This window comes from Poromitra crassiceps (assembly GCF_964638095.1).
Source record: "Poromitra crassiceps genome assembly, chromosome: 11".
Taxonomy (NCBI): domain Eukaryota; kingdom Metazoa; phylum Chordata; class Actinopteri; order Beryciformes; family Melamphaidae; genus Poromitra; species Poromitra crassiceps.
The window spans coordinates 26963126-26990647 of NC_139643.1; the positions used below are offsets into that span (position 1 = coordinate 26963126).

At 43.3% G+C, this 27522-nt stretch overlaps 1 protein-coding gene across 1 annotated transcript in view; it reads right to left on the bottom strand.

Annotated features, from left to right (window-relative positions):
- The window catches only part of LOC310784937 (CUB and sushi domain-containing protein 3-like), a gene marked incomplete at both ends in the record, with an annotated part of 585231 nt that overhangs the window by 248930 nt on the left and 308779 nt on the right, over window positions 1–27522 (bottom strand). The window contains one exon of the mRNA XM_083645959.1: window positions 22207–22414. Coding sequence (XP_083502085.1) covers window positions 22207–22414 — 208 coding nt within the window. The remainder of the gene's footprint in view (window positions 1–22206; window positions 22415–27522) is intronic.

The following is a 27522-nucleotide window of genomic DNA, read 5'->3' on the forward strand; positions in this document are numbered from 1 at the left end:
GGACAAAAATCGCGGAGCCCACTTGCTCCCTTTTATGCCAGGATCAGACTACACGATATTTTTTGTCGTTCACGATGTCACCATGTCAGACGAGGCCATCATACTGCCATAAATTCGTGACATGTCTTGGTCGGGAGACTGGCCACACTACAAGTGTATTCTCGCTTAACACCGACAGAGCATAGTATGCCACCGTCATCACATCGTCTGCTGTCGTCAGCGAGTTCACAGGTCGTCGGGGAGGCGGACCTGTGAACGAAATCTCCCAGCATGCACTGAGGCCACTACATTGACAAGAAATAGCAACCAAATCAGCCTAAATAGGCTAAAGTGGTAGATAGAAATAATGTTTATGTTAGCACAACATGCAATTGTAAAACATTTCAATATTGGGCAAAATAAAACATTGAAATCCAAACACAACCCTATGTGAAACATGTATGTAATCCAGGTGCTATATATATTCCTTGCAGAATTAACGTTATTTGGATGAGTGACAGGCTCTACTGTGATGCACTGTGATGTCTGTTCCAGCCTCCAACTGACTTCATGTGCACGCCCACTATTTTCTTGCCAGCTGTTGCGAGACGAGAAGGAAGAGAAACGAACATGCAGCCGACTCTGCTGAGCTCATGTTATTTGTAGTGAGCAATGCCCATTGCCCAGGCGTTTAATCGCAAATTAAAACACCCTGGCCTTTTTATCTCTTTTATTCTTTTGAGCGGAGCGGAGCGGGCGAAATCTGTATCGAGCGGGGAGGCGTTATTTCGAATCGCACATAGGTTACGCAAAAACCACCTGTGCCCGCCTACGCAGCAGTCAGGCCAGGAGCAAGTCTTTTCTCTTCTTTTGACAGCTGGAATCTCCCACACCACAAATCGATTTCATCAACCAACTGAATTGCGGACATTGAAATTAATTATTAGTGTATTAACGCCAATGAAAACGTAACACAAGCTTTTAACACACAATCGATTTTTAAACATTTATTTCAAAACATATTGTAAAATTCAGGCCTTGTCAGCGAAGTGACATGTTGTTTAACCTGCAAATGAAAACTATAAGCGGGGAGCGGTCTCCCCAGGACCTGATACCTGTCTTCCGGGGTGTCACACTAGGCGAAACCATGTCCAAAAGACTGACATGCCAGTCTTTTCGTCAGGGCGTCGTGAGGCGTCCTAGACGTCCCGACTGGTCCCGACGCTGGTCTTTGATTATGTCACACTACAAGAGGTGAAGACGGCCGATCGTCGTCCCCGACGGTCATATTCGGGCCCGACGCTGAAAATCTGTCGCGCACGACCAAATCGGTCTAATATCGGGCTGAATTCGTGTAGTCTGAACCAGGCATTAGTTATGATGATGATGATAATGGATGTAAGTCTTGCTCTCTTGAAGGAAAATACAAATATTTGATCACAAAAAGGGAATTAAAGCAAGCCTTATATTCTTCATCAATACACATTTACATCTTTACAATATTGAGTTTTCAGGATTTCATCCAATACAGATGCACGCACGGTCCAGTGGGTGCTAAACACACTTGATTTGATTAGATTAGGATCCCAATTACTGCAGCTGATGCAGAAACATCCATATTAAGATGTTCCTACTTGCCCTGGACTCAAGGACATTCTTCACCTCTCTCCGCTGCATTGCAATCTGATTGTTATTTTGATGTGGTTATATCTCATGTCTTGCTGTACCACATGTGATGATGGACTGGTGCTTCCTGTCATAGTCTCTCCATTGTATTGCTGGGGTGGGGTGGGAGGGTTGAGTGTGGGAGTGATTTGTTGTCGCTGACGTCTCGCTAAGCCAGATGTTGTTGTGTGCCCTTGGCTCACTTTGTTAGCTGCTGAAACACCAAGCATACTGGAATGACTTGACACACTTTGGCATGTACAGCTGTTAGCAGTAAATACACAATGGCATGGTGGGGATGGTTTAAGTTTGAGTGTGCGTGCGGCCCGGGGGGTTACATTTGTTCCAATTTGTGTCTTTCTGTAGGAGTTAGTATGTGCATTTGTGTGTGTGTGTCTCTCTGTGTGTTTATGCCTCTATGTGTACGTGTCTTTTTTTGCGTGTCTATGTGTGCTACCATGAGTGTGTAAGTAGTGTGTGAGTATTGTGTGTCATAACACGTCATGCATGCAGGCACTAAACTGTCTGCTAAACCAACATGCACACAGCGATACGACGTTAGGCACTCAGGGACAAAGCTCCGCCTCCAGCTCAAACCTGACCAAATTCATTTTTACCGCCTCTGAAAAGTCCAATTCAAGACAAGCGGGAGATTGGCCAATGAGGGACTTTGAAAAGCCCGGTCCAGCAGTACCATGGATTTGGTGACGGGCTGTCGAGTGGGTGCACCTAACGGCACTAAATAGCATGCTATTTCCTGGACTCGTGCCAAGAGTGCGACAGAGAATTTAACTACTGTCAAAACTAGGTGTGTCAAAAGTATCGATAGTATCGAAAAGTATCAATATACTGTATATATATATTTCTTTATGGATACAATACTCATTTACAACACTGATTTTTCCCTCCCTATCATTGGGTATCTGTTGCTTCAACAAGCTAAACGTGTTCTGATGGCTAGAACAGGGCTAATCTGCTGTCTAAGTTTAAAGTTTGATCAGGTCTAGATTATGGAGAAGTGTGGGTCTGTCCGTCCATCTGTCTCACTTTATTTTTATGCTTCTTGATGTGTCGTCATCCCCCCCCCTTCCCGTGGTATCGAAAATGGTATCGAGTATCGATATTTTCCTGGGTATCGGTATCGAAGTAGAAATTCTAGTATCGTGACATCCCTAGTCAAAACTGTCATACAGTATACAGTTCTAATGGAGAGAGGGGGACTGAGAGAAATAGAGAAGAGAAATTGAAAAACAGATCGATCGATAGACAGAAGATAGAAGGAAAGAAAGAAGGAAAGAAAGAAGGAAAGAAAGAAGGAAAGAAAGAAAACAGGGCTAAAGTTACAGAGGCCAAAAGACAAAGAGAAGGAGAGAGAGGCAGGCAGAGAGACAGAAGGGAGCGAGATCATTCTATTTAAGATGCTCTACTTGGTTTCAAGGGCAACTGATTCTGAAACAACAAAATATAAACCGTGTGTGTGTGTGTGTGTGTGTGTGTGTGTGGTGTTAGGCTAGGATTACAGGCACTTAGCTCAAAGCGATATACTACTCTCATAGGCACAAACACACCTCTTTGCATACTGATTAGACAAAGGTGTGTGTGTGTGTGTGTGTGTGTGTGTGTGTGTGTGTGTGTGTGAGAGAGAGCGAGCGAGAGAGAGAGGGGGGTGCATGTCATTCTGTGTGTGTGAGTGAGAGAGAGAGAACGAGAGAGAGAGGGGAAAGAAAGAGAGTGTGAGTATGTTGTTGTCAGCCCTGCAGCAAATGATAAACACAAAAAATAATGAAGATAATTTCTTCCATATTCACATATTAGCAAATCTTTTTCTGCTAATTGCCATAGGAAATCAGCATGTTTAGCTATTCACAAACGCATCTTGTGCTAATTGCCATTGGAAATCAGTATATTAGCTCTTAGTATTGTGAGCTAATGGGCCTAGTTTTCAGAGAAGCTGTTCTGTAACCAAAAGGTCACGGGTTCGATCCCTGCAACAGTCAGTTGGTCCATCAGCGGTGAAGGCGACACTGTGGCTGTGGCTCAGGAGGTAGAGCGGGTCGTCCACTAATCAGAAGGTCGGTGGTTCCGCATGTCGAAGTGTTCTTGGGCAAGATACTGAACACCAAATTGCTCCCGATGTTAGTGCCAGCACCCTACGTGGTAGCTTGCTGCCATCAGTGTGTGAATGGGACAATGTAGGCATGTGTTCTAAAGTACTTTGAGTGGTCAGCAGAATACAAAAACGCTATATAAATGAAGTCCATTTACAATTTACTGTAACCATCTTAGTCAAGTCCAAGACCAGACCTGGTCGGGTTTGAGTGAAAAAGGTTTGGGCTAGAGCAGATCAAAACCAAGACAGGAATAGCTAGTACCTCATCTGCATTTCTTTCCATATGCAAATGTAATGATGGAGGCGTTTCTTCAGAGATATAGATCTATCTCCAGGAGCTCTGCACTTTACCCTTCAACATACAACTAATTAAGAGTGATCAATACTGAGTTGACTAAGCCATGCATAATGAGGACCATTACATCATTACATACATGTAATCTCTCTCTCAATACTATGAAATCTCTTCAAATGTGTGTGGTGCTGGGGGAGAATATTATCAATAAAATTATAGATAGATAGATTAGATAGGCAGGAAATAGTCAAGTCAACATCAAATAGTAGCACAAGGCCAAGAGAAGTTGTGAGCTTGAGACATGACACAGGTCCAAAACGTCAAAATAGTCGTCTTGAGACTGGACTCGAGACCAAGAGATGTTGTCTCAAGTACTAAATGGTAAATGGTAAATGGTAAATGGCCTGCATTTATATAGCGCTTTTATCCAAAGCACTTTACAATCAGTAGATAGTCTACATTCACCCATTCATACACCGATGGCGGCAGGCTGCCACGCAGGGTGCCTACACACCATCGGGAGCAAGGAGGGTTAAGTGTCTTGCCCAAGGACACAACGACAGCAGCTGGGAGGGAGCGGGGATCGAACCGCCAACCCTTGCGTCATTGGCCGACCCGCTCTACCTCCTGAGCTAAAGCCGCCCCTACTACAGTACAGCTCTGATATACAGTACAGTACGTCTATGCAAATGCCCCGAGATGTAATTATACTGCATGGAACATTGTTGCTGAATCGCTTGATTAAAAATTAAAAAAGACGACAGGTGTCAGGTGTCGGAGGGCACTCTGTCGCATGCCTTCTGGTCCTGCCCTTCACTGTCGGGATTCTGGGCCAAAATATTTGACTGGTACTCCGAGGCCTACAAAATAACACCTTCAGCCGGAGGCAGAACTCGCCATCTTCGGCTGCTCAGAATCCTCTCTGGACTTCCCTACAGCTGTGCAACAATCTCTGACACAGGGGGACAATTGTTGGCAAGAAACTCATTCTGCAGAAATGGAAGTCCCCTGTAATGGAAAAATGACACCCCCTCTCCACCCTCTTTTCAGTTGTGGTTGGCGGACATGATCTCTGTTATTCATAGCTTTCAAGGGGCATTACGTGCTGCCGGGAACGCCCACCTGGCGGTCAAAAAACTTGTTCATTCCACTGCCGCCGAGTCACTAGTTTCTCACGCTGTTTGTTCAGCCAAAATGCCGGATACCTGTTGTGTTATCGGTTGCACTAACCGACGAGGAGACACGCCTGGCTTGTGCTTTTACAGAATGCCGTCGGAGAAAGAAAACTCAGAAAGGAGGAGGTTGTGGATTTGTGCGATTAGACGTGGTTCAGTCGCTGGGGAGGGCAAATGGCTACCATCAAAGTACACAAGTCTTTGCAGCCAACATTTCATCAAAGGTAAGCTCAAGTAACGTTAACGGGGTATTTTAATCATTATTGTAACGTTACTTGAGCTTACCTTTGATGAAATGTTGGCTGCAAAGACGTGTGTACAAACGGCTGAACAAACAGCATGAGAAACTAGTCGACGCGGCTGGCAGCGAATGAACAAGTTTGTTTTTTGACCGCCAGGTGGGCGTTCACGGCAGCACGTAACGCCCCTTGAAAGCTATGAATACAAATGGAGAGACAGGTTCTTGAGGACCAAGTCACCTGGGAGATTTCAAACCCGTTTCTGGCCGGGACCCGTTTCTGGCCCACCTAGACGAGGTTAGGGGTGACGGGTGATTCGCCCGGCTGGTCTCTCTCCCTTGTGTGGGATACCACACACACACACACACACACACACACACACACACATATATATATATATTACAAGCACATAATCCCTGTATGTAACTGGTGGTGTTTGTTCGTTTACCTGTGTTCTAAAATTTTTTAATTGCAAAATAAAATATATTAAAAAATAAATAAATAAAAAAGACAACAGCATTTATATTATTGTGATCAGCAGCAATTTAGCCTCAGTCCTGAGGCTGTTATCAACACCAGCCTACTATGGATGGATGAGTTCTTGTCCTCTGCTTGCACACTACACACTGACCATTTGAATTACACAATATGTGCTCCACACTGCCTCTCAGCTCATTTTGAGTGTTTTCTTCTCACCAATGTATCAGGTAATATGAAAGTGTCTTGGTCACACCACAATTAACAAGCCGTATCGCGCCACGCTTACCATATTTACAAATTACAAGTAGCCTAATGGGATTGTTTCTGTTGTTGAAAAATAATAAGGATTATGAGACCGAGGGTGCAACTTTTTCATATGGCAGCAGAGGGTTAGTGGATTATAAGACATTCACATTATTGCACAAAAACAACAAGGCGCTACAGTACACAAGGCTAAATTCTAGCAGTAGATTTCTACCTATGCCCACTCAAATAACGTCTTTATAACAAAACATGCATTTCTATCTGAAGGCTAACATTTCAACCATACAAATGTTTTTTTTTGGTGCAGTCTCTCTATGTACCTACCTTTTGGGTAACACTTTATAATAACATTCATTGTATTACTGAATGTTAGGGAATGATACATTTGTAGATGAGATTAGTAACTTAACATATCACAATTTGCAATGTCAAGTGGGCGGGGCTACATAGGTGAATAAAGTGTAAACAATTCAACACATAAATGTGTGACTTTGCAAAAATTGAAGCCAATGCGGAAGTGTCTCTTAAACCTGCATTGTTTTGAATGGCCTGCAGGGGGCGACCCATTGGTTTGTGGACTTCTGTTTTGAACCCCGAAGGGTATCAATTTGGCTCGCTATTTCGAATCCCACATAGGTTACACAAAAACTACACCCTGTGCCCGCCTACGCAGCAGTCAAGCGCCGGGATTGGCCAGGCGCTCATGCTCATGTTGGGCTCTCTGTTACAGGGACACCATTCCTGTGAGAAGCAACAACACCAAGCGAGGCTGCAATGAGGATATTGAAAGACAAAATCCTACATCGCACCAAAGCATACAATGTATTTTAATGTTATTTGACTTTCTGACCACCCGCCTCAGTGCTTATTATGAGGCCAGAATAACAGATGCTGCCCTTGGCCATTGGGAAGGCTAACTCTTTCCTTTTGGTTTTATTTATTGTGTATGATTCAACTTTTTATCTATGATTTTATATTATTGCATGTTTTTGTAGATTGTTGGGACTTCACTGGCCTGGAACAAACAGCTGGACTGGGGTGGGGGGGGGGGTGGGGGGTGCATAGGCCTATGTGCTGTAGCCTATTGTATTTTAAATTTTATATTTTTCATTTGCAGGTTAAACTGTCAGCTGAGCTCTGTTATTGAAGCTTTGGCTAAAGGCCTGAATTTTACAATGATGTTTTGAAATAAATGTTTAAAAATCGATTGTGTGTTAAAAGATTGTGTTACGTTTTCATTGGCATTAATACACTAATAATTCATTTCAATGTCCCCTATCAAGAGCAATTCAGTTGGTTCATGAAATCACTGGGCTGGGCGGGCACAGGGCGTGGTTTTTGCGTAACCTATGTGGGATTCGAAATAACGTCAATTTGGCTGTTGCCATCTTGGTACCAGGGGTTTCCCACAGAGCTGCAGGGCGGCCTGCTATTGGTCCATGATCGGCAAACTGTGTGATCAATGGACAAACGACCTGTCAATCACGCCCCAAGCTGAGGTTACACACATTTTCACAAATGCACACATTTATGTGTGATGAATTGTTTACGCTTTAGATTAGGGGATGCAGAAAGCCTTGTAAATGAATTGTAAATGATTTACACATCATTTATAACAGGTGAGGAACACTTCATTTACTAAAGGTTTATAGATGACTTACAACACATTTGTGACATGTTAACATAACACCTATTAATCATCTACAAATGCATATTAATGTTTTGTAAATGATTAGTTGATCATTAACTGAAGGCTTATAAATGACTTATAACTAAACGTTATAAAGTGTTAAACATTTTTCTTGTAAAGCTCAGGAAATTGACTGCACTCTTAAAGGTCAATCAAGGTCAAAGGTCAAAGTAAAAAAAAAATTGTACTGTGCACTGCATATGTCAACGCATCACTCAAAATATGCTCAAAATATTTCCTGCACATTTTAGCAAAATTGTTTATTTGTTGTTGTTGTTAAACAGCTGCCTTTGACAACCTGTTTTGGTGTGCTGAACACCCCCTAAAGGGAACAACAGTCAGGTGTGTGTTTATTTTTTTTATTGTCACTGTCATTTTGTATGAGGCACCTGGTCAGGATTTTGAATGTGCATAGACTACCTCCTCTGTGCAAACGACGTGGAGAACACACCATCACTTACCAGGCAAAGGAGGACTGAACAACAGATCCCTGCCAAGTGAATCAGGAACAGCTGGCTGTGATTGCCCTGCTGCTCAGACATAACAGTGCTGATGGCTGATGGCACATCAGTGTGAAGGCTGTAGTCAACACCACCGAAGAAAAGTCCCCCCCTAAAATAAGAAATGGCTGCAATATGCTTGGCACTCTGCACTATTACGGGAACACTTTTGCTAACTATTTTGGGCAGGAGTTGCCCCAGAAGTTTTGCACTGATTACACAGTAATCTCTTGTTGCTGAGATAAATTCTGTCGTCTATTTTGCCCTAAATATCTTTGTGTTAGTAGCAGGTTTTGGCTGCTGCAATATGAACAAACTTGCAACCAAAGCATTGAGTATGCAGCTGGACAGTTTTAATGTCACTCCAATGTGTCTCTTAGCCTTCCATAATCAGCAGCATGGCTCCGATAAGACAGATCAACAAAGACTGTTTACAGAGAAGGCTGATGGAAACACTGCTGTTTACAGAGTGGGTGGGGTCTGTTTGTTAATATCAGGCTCGGGGAGTTTTCATGGGGACAGAGAGGACATATACTCATGATATTCACACATGCACATACATAACAGATAGGGATTCAAGCACACAGTAACAGTTACACACATAACACACACACGCACACACACGCGCGTGTGCACACACACACACACACACACACACACACACACACACACACACACACACACACACACAGACACACACACATACACACACACACACACACACACACAAACTGGTTGTTCAGTGGTGTTGTATTGCCACACAACTAATGTTAGCTCACAGCTAACAGCTAGCTATGCTCCTGCTCCCAGTGCAGGTGCATGTATTTACATAGGGGGGATGCGCATGTACAGGGTCCGGGTGGATTTGCGCTTAACACCCCGCAGAGAATACTCAGTCAATATCAGAAACTTGAATGTGAGCAAAGCGTTCAATAGCTTGTCTCCAATCTATATCTAAATTGAGCCTAACGAGAAAGTCAATAATCAATTTCCAACCAGTAGCCTACCATGCACTGTATTGGTTGATCAAATACAGAATATACTACAGTACAGTATTCTCTTGTATCCGCAGATCCTACAACCAGGTAGGAGCCACTTTTGTCTCCGGGACAGTTTGAATTTTCCAAGGCATGGAACCAACAATGTGCTGAAATGTCCCCCCAGGGGTTTTCAATTTTATTTTCAATTTTTCAGAACAATGTACAGACAAGACAAACGAACACGCTCAGACACAGGAAAAGAAAAATAAATAAATACATACATATATTATCAACATTCAATATTACAACATGATCACCAGCTGCATAAGGTGCTTGTGAGAGATATTGTGCCTGGGGTCCCACACAAGCGGACCTTGAGAAACCAGCCAGGCGAGTCACTCGTCACCCCTAACCTCATCGAGGTAGGCTAGAAACGGCTCCCAAATGGCTGCAAACTTTTTAAGTGAATTGGTCCTCAGGAACCTAAGTCTCTCCATCCTTATAACAGAGGTCATGTCTGTCAACCACAGTTGGAAAGAAGGTGAAGAGGAGGACTTCCATTCCTTCAGAATGAGTTTTTTGGCATCAGTTACCCCCCCCTGTGTCAGAGACTGTTGCACAGCTGTAGGGCAATTCAAAGAGGATTCAGAGCAGCAGAAGATGGCAAGTTCTGCCTCCGGTTTAAGAGTTATTTTGTAGGCCTTAGAGTACCAGTCAAATATTTTGGCCCAGAATCCCGAAGGGCAGAACCAGAAGGCATGAGATAGTGTGCCCTCTGACACCTGTCACACAGTGGTGAGACAGAAGGGAATATCCTGTGTAACTTATGTTTGGAATAGTGAAGACGGTGAGTGACTTTAAATTGGATCAACTGGTGTCTGCTATCAACTGAGCAGAGGTGTACCACAGATGTCAGATACATCATTACCAAGTTCCCCCTGCCTCGCTTCTCTAATCCTCTCAGTAGAGGCCGTGTTGTAGTTGTCAAACAGACATACAAATCTGGAGATGAGATGTTTTGGCCTGAACTTAACAGTGACACACAGTTCCTGGAGATGTTCCATGTCCATGTTGAGCAGCACATGTATGTTGCAAATGTTCCACCTAATTCCAACGAGGAGGGGGGTTGTATTTGATTGGATCGTGCTGCATGCCATTACAGTAAACTAACATCACTGTCATTTTCCTGGAGCCATCTGGAGATGATACATGTGTTGTGATATGATGCATTATGCTGCTGGAAGGATCACTCTGAAAACACTTGGTCAGAAACAATGCCTATAGGTACACAGTGACATTTAAATGATGTTTAGTGTTGGGCAGTAGCTTGCTACAAATAGCAAAGCTACTGTAACTACATTTCTCAGTAGCATGGTGGTAGCTTAAAGGGGGACTAACCCCCTAGATATGTATTAGAACAGTGATTTGAAAATACCTATGGAAAAAACCAAGAAATGACATATGCTCTTGTCTATACTGGACTCTTTGGCTGTGTTGAAGTCCAGATTTTTTTTCGGAAATCGACGCCATTACAGTTTGCCTACTGCCTCAAAAATAATTTATTTGAGAGGGGCCATATCTGTATAAATATCAACAACTAGCCAACGCTGGTGGCCTGTTTGGAAAGAGCTTTGCTCAAAATGGTTGAAAGTTATATCAATTTGGTAATTCAGTGGCGAACTAGAAATTTAATTATTTTTCTCCATGTAACTCTATGGCAGTGTGTTAAACTACGTTACGAGAGCAAAGTGGCATGGGCTCGTTACAGCAGCACACCGCACAATACGACAAACCCCCCGTTCTGGGGTAACACAATGCGAGATTTCTCTACGTCATTCCCTCGTCCAAGTTGCCATATAGTCCCTTTTTCATTTTAGTTTGGGGGCTTTTCGTGATTCTTGTCAAAAGTTGTGGAAAAGTTTTCCTCTCAGCGCAGTGCAGGCTGCCTGCGCCTCCTCCCTCCTGCCAGACCCCGGCTGGCGAAACAGCCTGCTGCATGCATGGGGCGCTTGTAACCTCACGGAGCAACAAACAAACAGACAGAAATAGCTGGTGTGCGATTTAGAGAATACAGTCTGAGATTGGGTACAGGATTGAGGGAATCCCGCATCTGTTTGCGAAGGTGCGACTGGACAGGACGCTTTTCACAGACAGGCACAGTAGTCGGAGCGAGGCGAGTGTCTCTCAGGGCACAGCTGCAGATCTTTCCTCCTCCTCCTCCGCGCATTCAGTCTGTCCAAAATCATTACCGATATAATCTCAGTAGGAGGGATGCAGGGAAATGATAGTAGCCGATGTGTTTAGAGAAGCTTTGTCACGTTGTCACGTCGTAGTATAGCGTTATATTTTACATGTGCGCTAAACTGCGACCATATTTGTTTGCGGAAATATCAGACTGCTCTCTCTACTCTCAGAGCCCAGAGAGCTCTGCTCTGCTGCGCGCGCCCGCGGAGCTTGGAGCTAGTGCATGAGGTTTACAGTACGACTCTCTCCCGCATGCCTGGGCTGGAGACAGCTGCTTTCCAACTCGGACTGATAATATATACATCATCATTCGAGCTTATTCAGGTAAGATATTAATAAAGTAGTGACACATTCAGCGGGAAACTAACTACCGGTATAATTAAGACATGTGCCAACTTTGACAACGTTTGGTTCAGTATTTTAAGAGCAAACTTCAATAAGAATAGGCTTGGAGTTCTGAGGAGCCGAAAGGGTACAGAGGGGGTAGGGGAGTAATTATCTTGAAATCCCATAGTCTTTGGGGGCACTGTGACGTCAGTGTGCCCCTAATCTCCCATTCATTTGAGAAAAGAAAAAAAAGCAGTGTTTGACCCGTAGAGGGCGCTTATGCCAGTTATGCTGCTGAAAAATGATACAAATGGTAAAATGGCAACAGTTTGGTGTCAAATGTGGAAATTCTGACCAGAATTCTTCACACATCACCCCCAAAGTCATATATATTGGTTAAAAGTTGGAGGTTAGTTCTCCTTTAACTACATTTCTCTGGGAATAGCTTCAATGTAGCGAAGCTATATTTTAATGTAGAGTAGCTGGTAGCTTACTGTAACTTACTACATTTTCCGAGTAGCTTGACCAACACTGATGATGTTACATTTTCTAATGGTGGCCTAATTTAATGCGGGTGTAATTTGTGCCAAAACCATGACACCATGACACCATCACCAACAGTCTGTAGCATTTACACCAGGCAGACTGGCTCCACGGATTACAATTGTGACCTTGACATCAGGATGTCAGAACAGAACGTGAGATTTGTGAGAGCAGGTGATGTTTCTTCACACTTCAGTGGTTTTAGTGATCACATGTAGCCGACTGTAGCCTCGTGCTCCTCTGAGCTGAGAGGAGTGCAAAGCGCCTGCTGTAGTCCCTCCACTTCAAGATGTTGATGGGTTGTGCATTCTGAGATGACATAGCTGTTATTTACATATTTACGGCCCATCCATTATCGTATAAAATGTCTTGACATTCCCGTCCAGTCTGAGAAGCCAGAGTCTATCAATCTGACGAATAATAATCGTGCATTCATGTGCTGTCGGAGCCATCGGAAAAATTCACGTGAACGGCCGCTCAAGTCGGAACAACAAGTCGGCAACTCTGTAAGAATTTTGGTACACGAGTTGCCCACTTGACGCCATATATGCAGAAAACACGGCGGACAAGAGTGGATGTTTTGTTTGAGCTAAGAATCATTTTTTTATGTAATTAGTGTATTTTGCATCAACTATTTGCTCACATGTCATCATGTCCTTTAATATGGTATTAGCGTTAGTAGCTGTCCTCCTAGAGTGACCTAGTTTACTTAGAAAACGTGATAACCACTCAGGTAGGAGCAATACGTTATCTGCATGGTGCGCCTCCACCAGTAACGTTACATTCCCACAGATATCGCTTGCAGACTACAACCAGTCTAGTTCAAAACCACTAATATAAAGTTCCATATTGTTTCAGCCTACGTGGATAGCAGCATGACTCTGTACTGGGATGTTGTTTCTATTTTTTGGCGCTGGTTGCTATGATTTCCATATTTCGGATCATCCCGATACTACAAGCACATGAACACCTACGCGTCGGAAGAACGACTGGCCAACTCGGAAAATAGACGGGCGATATTTTGGGGTTTTCGGCTGTAGAGTCGATGTCTGCGCTAAGACTTGTGCTTCTGTGCACCGCACATTGTTTACAGTACAACTGATGCGAGCATGGAGGTGAAGGTGTTTTACATTCTGCCTAATAATAATAATAATAATAATAATAATAATAATAATAATAATAAATAGCTGCATACTGTATGAGACGTCGTCGGACTGCAAACAACGACGGAAGCGGCGAGACGTCCGCTCTACAGCAGAAACCCCAAAATATCGTCTGTATCCGTTTGGCAGACATTGACCAGTGACATCACTGGGGGTCTTTGTTATTTAAATATTGTCTTTGTGCTGCAGTACTGCCACGTGCCACAGCAACACGCTCGGATTAAAAGAGTCACATCTGTATGTGTGAGATCATGTGCAAAAAGATCAGCGTCGTCTTTCGGTGGAGTTCTCCTTTAAGCTGGCTGGGCTAGTTGCTAAAGCTCAGATAATTGACACGATTTCTTCTTAAAATAGCCATTGTTGTATCCCTAACTACAGTTATACATTCCATTTTCTATTCCTTATTCTCTGACTGCTCAAATATTCATCATTCGGGGAGACTGCCTGACAGGCCCCACTGAGGGAACAGAAGTCTCTCGGGCGCAGGGATAAACTGTCCACTGAGCGCTCCTGTTTCATTTCATTCTTTATTTGGTTCACATTTTGGGGAAAACACTGTTTTCAGATAAACATTTTCCGCCTATAACTGTAGCTCCAAAACACAGGCTTAACTAGCCTCACTACACTTTTTACTCACTGAAAACAAGTTAAAAGTGAGAAGAAAGGACTTCACTTGCCGCCTCTTGGCAACAGTGTCGAAGCTGCAGGGCTGTGTGTGTGTGTGTGTGTGCGTGCATGTAAATATGCGCGCGTGTGTATATTTGTGTATGCGTGTGTGTGTTTGTGTATGCGTGTGTCTAAGTATGCGCACGCGTGTTTGTGTATGCATGTGTGTGTGTGTGTGTGTGTGTGTGTGTGTGTGTGTAAGTGTCTTATCTCTTTTTAATGGGTGCAGCCGCTTCTATAAGTGACTTTGTGTGTGTGTGTAGACGAGATGTGTGCAGCGAGAGTTTGTGAGATTTAGCCTAGGCCCCGCCCCCAGCTCCCCGGGCTGTCTGCACAGAGACACAGGCAGGCGTAGAGAGAGAGAGGGAGACAGCATCTCGTCTCGAGGACGATAGCGTTTCAATGCAGGTAAGGCACGCACGCACACGAATGCACGCACAAAACGTCAGGATCGCTATGAAGAGAGAGGCTCAAAACCGTTTGTACAAGGAAGTGAGAGTGGAGACAGAAGGCACCGCGGCTCCAAGCTGGTGTGAAACATGCACACACGCGCACACACACACACACACACACACACACACACACACACACACACAGATGGATGGACGGACGGATGCGTGCACGCCTGGGCGCGCACACCGGCATACACGGGTCAGACATGCACAAAACCTACTTACTTAAACAAAGCTTACTTCAACACCTGGGTGTGATTTGTCGGTCTCTTTTTGACTCGGCTAAGCATTTCTCCCTGTTTCGAGGGTTAGGGTTAGGGGTTCCTCAATCTCATTGTCCTCTTATTACCTCCGCCAAGGAGGTTATGTATTCGCTGCTGTTTGTTTGTCTATTTGTCAGCAGCAAAGTCGTGGAAGGGTGCACCATGGGCCAAGGAAGAACCCATTCAATTTTGGAGATGAACAAGCAATAATAGCAGGAACAAGCAATAACCGAGAATAATAGTGGGTCCTGGCGGAGGTCTGCGCTCTCCGAGTGCCCTTCTAGTTCAGTGATTTTGTTGTTTTGACTAATGGCTACATTGCAAAAACAAAATGTTATTTTCAGATTTTTTTTTCCTCTCATGAAAATCCCCCCTCAACGTCACAACTTGAAAAGTCACACTGACACTTTTTTCAACAGGCCATTGTCGATGTCCTATTGTGTCATACAGTACTACTGACACAGCCCTAATGTACTAAATGTGTACCACAAAGGCTTAGGCCTTCGCCGGCTGACCCGGGTTCGAATCTGACGCCTGGTCCTTTACCACATGTCATCCCCTCTCTCTCTCTCTTTCGCCACCTTTCCTGTCTAACTGTTCTATCAAATAAAGGTAAAATAAAGGTAAAATGCCCCCCAAAAAAGAACAAAGAAAAGAAAAGAAAAGACAACAACGAGCTTGTTGAAACACATTGACTTGGGATGGGGCCAGTCTAACACGTTGAGTTATGGACAACGTCAAGACAAGTGAATCAAATCGTGCTGCAGGCTGTACGTCTCAACGTGTCAGCGTTAAAGCACAAGCAAAAGGCAGGTGGAAGGGATTCATGATAAGCATGGGAAACATCAACACAGCCACTTGGCTATACACGACTCCCGAGTTAATTCAGCAACACAATAAGTACAGAGCAATAGATGGGACACATTTACCTCCAGGAAGACGTCAGCCTGACTCAAACACTACCAGTATCCCCCCGGGGGCACAGCCATATCATTCTGCTGCTGTTAATACCATTCAATACTCATTTAAGCACAGCAGACATGTTTTGTAATTATCTTGAAAACAATTCTTGACAAACAAAATGAAAGCCATTGCCTGAATAGCCTAATTAGCTGTGAAGCATTTATACTGTACATAATTATTTCAATTATAAAAGTGTTCTGAGGATTATCTCAACAGTGACCACGTAACACAAACACACTGGTTAGCAGGGCTAATTACACTAAGGCAGAGGTTTTCAAAGTGGGCAGGCGGGCCTCCCCGGGGGGGGGCAAGCAGTTTCAGGGGAGGCTCAGGGGAATGGAAGTGAAACAAATATTGCATTAGTTATTCAAAGGAGATCTCAGAATAGCCTAAAATGTTGTGTGTGATTTGGTTAAAGAGATAGTTCAGAGATACACTTTGGGGGAATTTGACAGTTAGTTAGAGTCAGTTAGTTAGAGTCAGAAGAAATAAATGCCTTTAGACAGACCTTTTTTTTTATATATTTGGTGTAGTCTGAAGTGTGTCAAACAGTAATATATCGGCTGTAGCTCAGGAGGTTGAGCAGGTCGTCCACTAATCGCTTTGGATAAAAGAGGTCGGTGGTTCGATTCTCGCCTCCTCCAGTCTGCATGTTGAAGTGTCGTTGCGCAAGACGCTGAACCCCAAATTGCTCCCAATGGTGTGGCAGCTTGCCGCCATCGGTGTGTGAATGGGTGAATTAATTGTAAAAGCGCTATATAAATGCCATTCTACAACAGCATGAGTGAATACTGGATTCTGATTGGCTAGCAACAGTGGTAAATAGGCCAACAATCTACAGTTCGGCTCCAACCGCAGTATCACTCCGCTCCCTGATGAATGAAGAACACCTGTGCTGACTCCGCCCACTGTTAGCCTGTCAGTCTACAAATCTCTAACAAGGAAATGTCCGATTTCGTAGTAACGTTTGATTTACTGGGTGGATTGAGTTTTGAGCAGTGGTTAGATGAAGATGAAGGTGAAGTGAACAAAGAACGTGAATCCCGTTAAGGAATAGGTTAGTTGTTTTTTGGCTCAAAGGCAACTAAATGTTTAGTGCAATCATTGATCTTGTGTATGGAACTATATTCTGTGGCGGAAGGATAAATGTATTCTGAAACCAGTAATGATTGTAAATAAATCAATTGAATGTTACAATTGTGTATTTTTTATATTATGTAGTAGCTATTGTAGAAAAGAAATTTACCATTTACCATCTTGGCTCAATTATTGAGTGTCTATGGGATCAAATATATATATATGTATATATATATATGTATATACACACACACACACACACACACACACACACACACACACACACACACACACACACACATATATATCTTTAGATGTTTGAACGCAAGGAAAGAACGATATGTATTTTTCTACTTTCGTAACATTACTTTCTCTGACAAAAACAGAAAATGTACCTGCAATGCCCAAAATGAGAACAAAGACTCTGAGGCTGTTTACTGCAGCAAGTTAGAAATGCAGCCACCAACTGAGAACCTGTGTGAATCATATAGTATGTGCATACATGAACAGTTACCAACAGGATCCATCAATGACAAGTCCACATGCTGTGTATCCCCATGCCGTGCCCCCAGGCATCCTGCCCTCACTTCAACACAATCATATGCACATCACACACTCACACACACACGCACAGTCGTGCACACACACACACGCACACACACACACACGCGCGCGCGAGTGAGCAGGCAGGCGTAACACATGACACGCTAACGTATTCCGAAGTGCGCTGGCCTTGCCATTCTTACTTCCACATTGATTACACACACACACTAATATCCCTGGCCATGATTACATTCAGATTGGTTAGAGCAACAGCGGTGGCAGATCAATAGCCTAATTTAGCATCAATCAATAACGAGCCAGAGCTATAAAATACTGTTATGACTGAACCGTCTGAAAACACATGAACAAATAATAGAAAACCCACAGAGAGCAGCGAAGAGGCTAACTATCAGATCAGTTAAGTCCTCTGTGATATATGAGGTCCAATAATAATCGGGTCGTATGTAGAAAGAACACACACACACACATACACACACACACACGCACGCGCGCACACACTTCAAGATTGTTTTTTTTATTATTATGACCATGAGACAGCCATACTCGATACTCTTGAGAGCAAGAGCTAAAAAAGTAACACTTTATTCATGTAATAATGTTTTCCTTTTATTACCTGTTCTTACTTTTCTTCTTACTTATTTTTATGACCTGTTCTAACTTTTTATTGCGGTACTCCAAGTGTGGTTAAATTGTTCCATAACCTCGGCTGATATGCGACTCCAGGACCTTGGTCGAAATGTCAGGTTGTCATATTTCATAACACATCATATTTCTCTCCTTTAGCTCCAGAGATCTGAAGCAGCATCGCACACATCCCACACACATAATTACACTCCCAATACAGTAGGGCTCTATTAGACCTCGATCATCCCCCCTAACTTACACACACTCCCACTACACACACTCCCACTACACACACTCCCACCCCGGACAGCTAGAGATGGTCACATGTCCAGATCTTCCACCTTAGAATAAGGTCTAATATACCTTACGCACACCCATCCGCCCCTAAATGTGATTGATAGATTTTTCATTTTCACAATACACTCTTAGCAGGGTTCCAGAAGTGTTAATCATGGAAGGGTAAGGAATTATAGAGAACATTTGCCTCTGAAGAAACCTTTTTTGTTTCTCCCACGGCGTTTAGGGAATAGGGGCCATAGCTTGGGGATAGGAAGGTGGTAGAGAGTCGGGATTCGAGGAATGGGTAGGTGCAGTGGCTAGGAGGATGTGGGTGGTGGCAAGGAAGGGGGAGGCATATAGGGATACTGTGGGAAGGTGGTATAGTTGGGATTCATGGGGTGGGTGGGGGGAGTGGCTAAGGGGGTGTGGGTGGTGGGAGGGGGCGTAGCTAGGGATAGGAAGGTCAGAGAGAGTCTGGATTTGAGGGGTGGGTAGGGGGAGTGGCTAAGGGGGTGTGGGTGGTGGGAGGGGGCGTGGCTAGGGATAGGAAAGTCATAGAGAGTCTGGATTCGAGGGGTGGGTAGGGGGAGTGGCTACGGGGAAGTGGGTGGTGCAGACATGGCACCATAAAGCTGAATGGCCACACGATTGTGTTCTTATACTCTATTTGTATATTTGTATGTCATCAGATTTGCACCAAAGAACTTACATTGATCAGAAGCAAAGGCTAATAGTTTGTTCCACTGCAACATCATGATCCAATCCATCAAAAAAGCAGAAGAACTTTGTCTCTTGCCTTCAATATACTCTTTGTCTGTGCTACAGCAGAAGTGACTGGAAACAGTATGGCCGTCCTTTACCGCCGTACAAACGTTATTTAGAAGTCACAATACCGTATTATCAACCAACCGGCCAACAGCTATCAAACCAGAAGGGTTTAATGGAAAGAACATGACTGGAACTGGTTAACATGTATATTGGTCATTCAGTGGTGTTTTAGGGAACATCGTAGGTAACGAATGTAGCTAACAGCTAGCTAATGCTAGCTATTTATAGTAGTGTTCCATTGAGTCATACGTCATCACCCCTTTTAGCAACAATTTTTTTTTAAACCTTTAGCACAAAATTAGGTTATTTGTAATATATAGATATAGATATAGATATAGATATATACTGGCGAACAGTGTAGTTTATCAACAGGCCAGGTCATGACTCAGACCTGACTCAGACTCAGCGCTTTAAAAGTTTGCACTAGTTATTTTAGTGAGAAGGTTCCTCAAGTTTCCAAGCTGTAAATGTCAACACCAGGCATTATTTAGTAATCCAATAACAAGTTAGTTATTGAAGGACGTATGCACCTTCAGACACTTTGTGGAATAAAAAACAAGGTGAATTCTTAATGTGAAATATAATGAGCTGTTTGCTCGGATGGGGATCAAGCTTAGTCCTATATTGAAAGAAAACAACATGAGTTCACTTCCACAAGGTATTTAAAGTACTAACCTTCAGTAGGAATACAACTCTGAAGTGTGTGGTGAAAACGCTGTGTTCCTGCCAACTGAGCCACACTGGCCAACTGAAGGTCAGTGTGGTGGGTGATGAGTGTTTTGAACTTAGCACATAAGCCAACTCAAAAAGCTTCTCTAAATAGAAAACAATTGACTTCACAGGGCCGTGCAGAGACCTTTAGAGGGCCAGCTGCTCAATGTTAAAAAGGGGCACATGCAGACCTGCCAAACTTGCAGAAATATTTGCAGAGTACCACAATCATTGTCCCCACCATATCATCAAGTTATTCAACATAATAGGCTATGAAGAAAACAATAAATAATATATTCTTGAGAAGAATTCATTTAACTTATATTCCTCGCCTCAATACCAGACACATTTTTTTTTTTTTTTTTTTAGGGGGGACTGGCGATTTCAGGGTAGATAGCGAGTCAACAGTATATGTCATATATAAGTGGCACACACCATCTGGAAGCTGGGAACCTGAAGATTAATGTAGGTTTTGTTATCATAAATCTGTAATAAACATTGTGTTTTGGTTAGGCATCTATTCAAATGTTGAATGTTTAGAGTAGGGGCTTAGAACATTATGGTGGAAATATGATGGCCATCCCCATGCCATACATCCCCTGAATGCCCTAGGTCTCTAGTCTGTGGTTGTAAAGTTTCATGAGGTTGTGATTATCCTAGAGGTCACAATAGGTCATTTTATACAGTGAGGTCAAGTTTCAAAAAGTGGTCTCACTAAGTGGGCATGTCTGTAATGTCTTGCATGTCTTGTGGGTACTCATAGAACCCATTCTTACCCCCCTCCTTTTTTCTGATTTTCCCCCATTTTCTCCCCAATTGTACTTGGCCAATTTTCTTCCTGCTGCCCCGGTCGCTGGTCCACCCTCTGGTGATCTGGGGAGAGCCGTAGACTTGCACCATGCTTCCTCCGACACATGCATAGTTGCCAGCCAATCTTTTCACATGACAGCTTCACCGGCAGGCACCCTAACCGACCAGAGGAGGCGCTAGTGCAGTGACCAGGATGCATACCCTCAAACCGGCTTCCCACCCGCAGACACAGCCAATCGTGCCTGTATGGACGCCCGACCAAGCCGCAGGTAACACCTGGGCATGAACCTGCAACACTACCCGGACGGCCACCCATAGAACCCATTCTAATTCAGGTATCTTGATGTGAGAGGTCAAGGGACCCCTGTTAACTGGATTTTAAAGTATGATGATATATTTATATAAATTGGAACTCAAACATAATTAAATAATTATTATACTTCATACGGCTTCACACACACAAAAACACACACTTTTCACTTGCAGTATATTTCAGTTTGGGAGAACTTTTGTCTCCTCATTCTCAAAGTGTCCAGGCACCATCCCAAGACTTGCATAGCGCCTCTGGTATTCTAATTGCCTAACTGTGCCTGAAATCATTGCGGTTTACCTCAATTGAATGATGGCTGATAGTAAATCACTTGCTAAACTGGAAAGGGTTCTGTTGCCCATGCTACTGATTTGCAGGTATCTTAGTAGGGGATGTGTCAGAAGCTTCCAAAAGGTCTACAGAGTCACATTGATCCAGTTGGCTCATCTTCAGAAAATCTCTTCACCTTCTTTGTCATTGCTCAGAGTTCAGAATAAAGTAAAAATTGATTTTTACTGTATTACTGGTAATTGCTACATAGATTCTGTAAAAACCATAAAGTGTGACAGGGATATTGACAGTCAGCACCACATAATACAGGTTCAAAAAGGAACCTCCAAAAAATAAAAGGATATACGTAGAACCCTCTGGAAGGGTTCCAGGAGGAACAGAGTATTAAAGAATATGAAAGCCCCAAGTGGAACTCCAAAATAAACAGGGCCTCTGTGTAGAACCACCCGGAGATGTTCTCAGTATAAGCCCATAATAGGTAAAGGTTCTCTAATGAACCACAAGGGATGGTTGTTATTCTTGTTTGCTGAACCCTTCTTAGAGGGTTACAGATGTAAATATTTACTTTGATTTGTATGTGGAACCATTTAATACGGGTTCTATAGTAGATCATGATCTAGGTCAAGTCTAACCTTCAAAAATAGTTCCACCTATATAGAGCCCAAAAGGGTTATCCTAACGCATTTAGTAGAACAATACTAATAGTTGACTCACCAGATGGTTGGTGGTTCGGATCCCTCTACTTCCAGGTAGTCATATTTCTCCTCCGTCTGGAAGTCTGTAAAGACGACAGAGATGGTGTCTCCGGGTTCGGCCAAAAGGATCCATGTACAGTCGGCCTGGTTACCATAGTTGCCGGGGTAACCGGGACTGGTCACCACCCCACTGCCGCCCCTCACAGTGCCCCCACATGTGTCCTCAGCTGTCAATCAAATCAGAATGACAAATAGAAAACCTGGGTTAGGGAGAGGAGGAGGGACCGAGGGGCGGACTTTGTTTTATTGAATTTTGTTCCTTTTGGATGTTTTCTTTTTTTCTTTTCACAGGTATTTGAGACCAGGGTGGTCAAATGCTTCAATCAAGTCAATTAACCCAGTATTCAATTACCAATTAAGAACAAATTCTTAATTGTTATAGGATTATTTCTCAACCAATCAAATAGATTAGAAGTCAGCCAGCCCAAAGCCCCACCTCTCTCTCTCTATGAGGTTTAATTTTGGTTTATTGTTGTCTTTGCCCATAACGAATGTTTTTTTTTTTGCTTCATTTTTAGCAATGGAAGTCTTCCTCAAGTCATATTAAGTATTTATAATTCAGCTAACCATATTGTGAAAATATGGAGCTCTTAAGTTGTATTTAGTAGATATGACATATAGTATACACATGGTAATATATGCATATACAGTACATGACATGTTATTAATTTGCAGAGTATTAAATTATCCTCTGCCTTTGAGCCAGTAGGATTCATACAGTAGATCCAGGGTTTTTATTTTAGCCAATTAGAATAAGGGGTGGGGTTATAGAGGCCAGGCTGTAATTCCTGTCACAATCAGAGCTGCCATCCTCTCCTCCAATAGCAAAGTGAAGCTTCCATCCAATCACAGAGCCCTGCTCTCATTATCTCCAATCACCTCCAATCAACTCTCGATTTGACTATGTCCCAATTACCTGGTCTATTAATTAGTCCCAAATTGTTTTTGATGTGATGGTAGATATCTGTAATCGCTCACATCTGATTGATCACACTATTGATATTTGATAGTAATACTGATTATTGTATAACAGATAAAGACACATGGATTGCGCTGTGCACACGGCATAAATTATACACATATAATTTATACAGACACACTCACAGAGAAAAACATACTACATTGGACCTTGTTGCATCGCTGGGGAATTGGTTTTGTTTTCAAGTTATTCAAGAGGACTGTGTTCAATTCACTTCATATCCTTCTCTTCTTTCAACCGAATTGAAAATAGATCATATTCAAATTTGAAATACTGAACTGAGGTTTTTCGATTCAATCTATATATAACATATTTTGATATGAGTTGAAAAATACCAGTTTTAATTTCATATTGAATAGCATTGATCTGAAAGTGAATTGAGCTCAGTCCACACACCATCCACTACCCCAGTGATGAAAGATACAATGTGGAACCTGTTTGTTCTGGGAGTGTACAAGTCCAACTGTAAACATGGTATAAAGTATACCTGTATAATTTATAGTCATACATAAAAGAGGCAATACTGTATGTAACACACTCTTAAAGCGGATATATCATTTTCTACAAAACCACTGAGTGCAATTTGGGATGACAAATGATTTGTATTACTGTGCATCATGTGTTAACAGCATCAAGATTTGTTTTACGGGGGGGAAAAGTGTTGAAAAGTAACAGCATGGAACCCAAACTGCACTCAGTGATAAGCTGAAAAAGACACCTCCTTTTGAAGAGTGTAGACAGGCGCTGTCAGGTATACATGCACATCTGTTGGGGCTCGCCCACGTGGCGCTTCCATAGGAGATGCATGTACAGATGACAGAGAGAGGGGAGGGACCAAGCCAGACTCCACCCACAGAGGAGGGGGGGGGGGGGAGAATAACTGTGATCCACAAGTTACTTAAAGCAGCAAACAGCCAATAGACATGAGTAGAAACGAGGAGCAAAGGATATGAGAGATGGGAAGGGACAGAGTGAAGTGAGCAGAGACAGGAGGAAAGGAGACATGAACAGGAAATAAACGGCTGAATAGAAATAGATAGGAACAGAATAGAGATGGAGGAACCTGAATGAAATGAGAAGGGTTGGTGAAAATGGTATTGGAGACAAAACAGGAGAAACAAGATGAAACAAAATATTATAGTAGAATGATTTCCAGGTGATACAATCTCAGTCAGGCTGTGTGTGTTTTTTCCAACAGATCAGTGCATGATGCAGTTGGGGACGTAGTTTGGGACGCTGCGCTACTTTCCAACATCAATGTTTTGATCGGAATACATCATGTCAGTGTCCTATTGACACATGCTAACATCACATCGTCCCAAACTACACACACTCCGATGCACTGAATCAATAGCAATTCATTGGTTTAAAACAGAGAGTAAAATAGAACATCGAGACAGACAGACAAACAGACAGACAGACAGACAGACAGGCAGACAGGCAGACAGACAGACAGACAGACAGACAGGCACTGGCAGAGAAACCATTCAGTTGACGAGAGAGAGAGACAGACATTCACTCCAGCTAGACAGAGAGAGATGTGTGCAAATGACCCTGAACCTGCTGAGACCTCACCGACTTGACAGGAGAGCTATGTTGCAACAGTGTGTGTGTGTGTGTGTGTGTGTGTGTGTGTGTGTGTGTGTGTGTGTGTGTGTGTGTGTGTGTGTGTGGGGGGGGGGGGGGGTGGCGTGTGTATGTGTATGTGTCCACACCTTGGGAGACAGTGCTGCTTGCAGGATGACAGCTGTCATAGGTTCATCATGACAACAGGAGGTCCGCAGGCAGACACACACACGCACACACACACGCGCGGGCGCGCGCGCGCACACACACACACGCACGCACACACGCGCGGGGCGCGCGCGCACACACACACACACACACACACACACACACACACACACACACACACACACACACCCTCCAGTCTATTGATGTGACTGTGACAGGTGACAGACAGATGGAAAGGCCTTCAAGGTGGAGTGATGGTTGTCTTTTCTGAAAGGGATTATTAAAGAAGTGAGCATTCCAGGCTTCTTCCTGTAGGGGCACTGCACACGGTGTGAATGTGACATTATAGAGACACTGCATGAAATAGGCCACGCCCATCATGGGGAAATCGCTCTCCGTTCGCTCCCATAGACCAGCGTAATTTTCCTTTAATTAAACAAAGCTAAAAGCTGTTGTGTGGTGGGCTGTGCAGACAACAAATGTAAAAAATCACCAGTTCAAGTTTTTTTGTACTCCTGAGCAAAACAAGGAAGCCATTGAGAATTGGCGAGAAGAAAAATGTGGATCTAGCTGTCAAGGAAGTAAGTTGGAGTGTTCATCTTCCGTATATACGATCTTTTTGTGCAACACGCAACCATGCACACGACATAGGAGAATGCCAGGATTGGAGGGGGGGGTTCTGTTTTCCCCCGTTTTGGGCGTGGTTTCTGAATGATGAGGCACTCCGCAGCATCTCTATGATTGCGTAGCGTTCGGAGTTTGAATATAAACAGCTTTGATGTAAATGGATCGTGGCGGTGGTGACAAAGCTATCACTTAAGTGACCCAAAAGTGTGTAGGAAATGTGAAAGGCGTGTGGACACTATGCAATCATTCTAGATGACACACAGACGCAATTAGGGAAGCTCACTAATTGCATTGTGTGTCCTGTAGTCATGGCAGAGACTGCATCACAGGCAGCGGCTCAGATCCAAAGTGACAATCATAACGCGTGCACAGGGGGAGGCTGATACTACATATACCTAGAGATAGATTACATTCTGTGTCTAATGTACATGCACTGGATTTAACATGGAATGCTGTGGGTGGTAATTTAGCAGATTACCAGTTGCCAATAACTCTGGCCTGTTACAGAGCCAGAGAGCTGCAGTAAGTAGGGTACAGACAGCTCATGCCTGACTTATGTCTCACTTTCTGATCCCTTTATGGTCCCATCCCATCTCTTTCCCACATGTCTGTCTCAGCTACACTATATGTTTAACGCAATAATGTCAGTTGTAACACAATGTTCTTAATAGTCAATTTGTTTCCTTATTATTAGCGGCTCACAGTGCATGCCCTAACACTAACGCTAACCTTTCAAGTATAGCTTGCTTTCTGCTATATTGTATAGCCTAACTTACATTAGTTATTGTTTTCATGTTAATGTTGTTAGCTTAAAGAGAGATTTTAATCTGACCAATATTTAAATTAATCTGTGGATGGAGGGGTAGTGATAGTTTGCTAACACTGATATCTTCATTTTGTAAAGAAGAAATGATGATGCTTTTTCAAAACACAGTACTGCAGGTGACCCCACCCCTCAAAACACAGTACTGCAGGTGACCCCACCCCTCAAAACACAGTACTGCAGGTGACCCCACCCCTCAAAACACAGTACTGCAGGTGACCCCACCCCTCAAAAAATGCAGTCCCCTTCTGGGCTAATCACTAACACAAATACGTATGTGAAGATGTTTTGGCCTGTAATTGTGGCGTCCTCCATGGGCTAATCACTAACACAATACGTATGTGAAGATGTTTTGGCCTGTAATTGTGGCGTCCTCCATGGGCTAATCACTAATACAAATACGTATGTGAAGATGTTTTGGCCTGTAATTGTGGCGTCCTCCATGGGCTAATCACTAACACAATACGTATGTGAAGATGTTTTGGCCTGTAATTGTGGCGTCCTCCATGGGCTAATCACTAACACAATACGTATGTGAAGATGTTTTGGCCTGTAATTGTGGCGTCCTCCATGGGCTAATCACTAACACAAATACGTATGTGAAGATGTTTTGGCCTGTAATTGTGGCGTCCTCCATGGGCTAATCACTAACACAATACGTATGTGAAGATGTTTTGGCCTGTAATTGTGGCATCCTCCATGGGCTAATCACTAACACAATACGTATGTGAAGATGTTTTGGCCTGTAATTGTGGCGTCCTCCATGGGCTAATCACTAACACAATACGTATGTGAAGATGTTTTGGCCTGTAATTGTGGCGTCCTCCATGGGCTAATCACTAATACAAATACGTATGTGAAGATGTTTTGGCCTGTAATTGTGGCGTCCTCCATGGGCTAATCACTAACACAATACGTATGTGAAGATGTTTTGGCCTGTAATTGTGGCATCCTCCATGGGCTAATCACTAACACAATACGTATGTGAAGATGTTTTGGCCTGTAATTGTGGCGTCCTCCATGGGCTAATCACTAACACAATACGTATGTGAAGATGTTTTGGCCTGTAATTGTGGCGTCCTCCATGGGCTAATCACTAACACAATACGTAT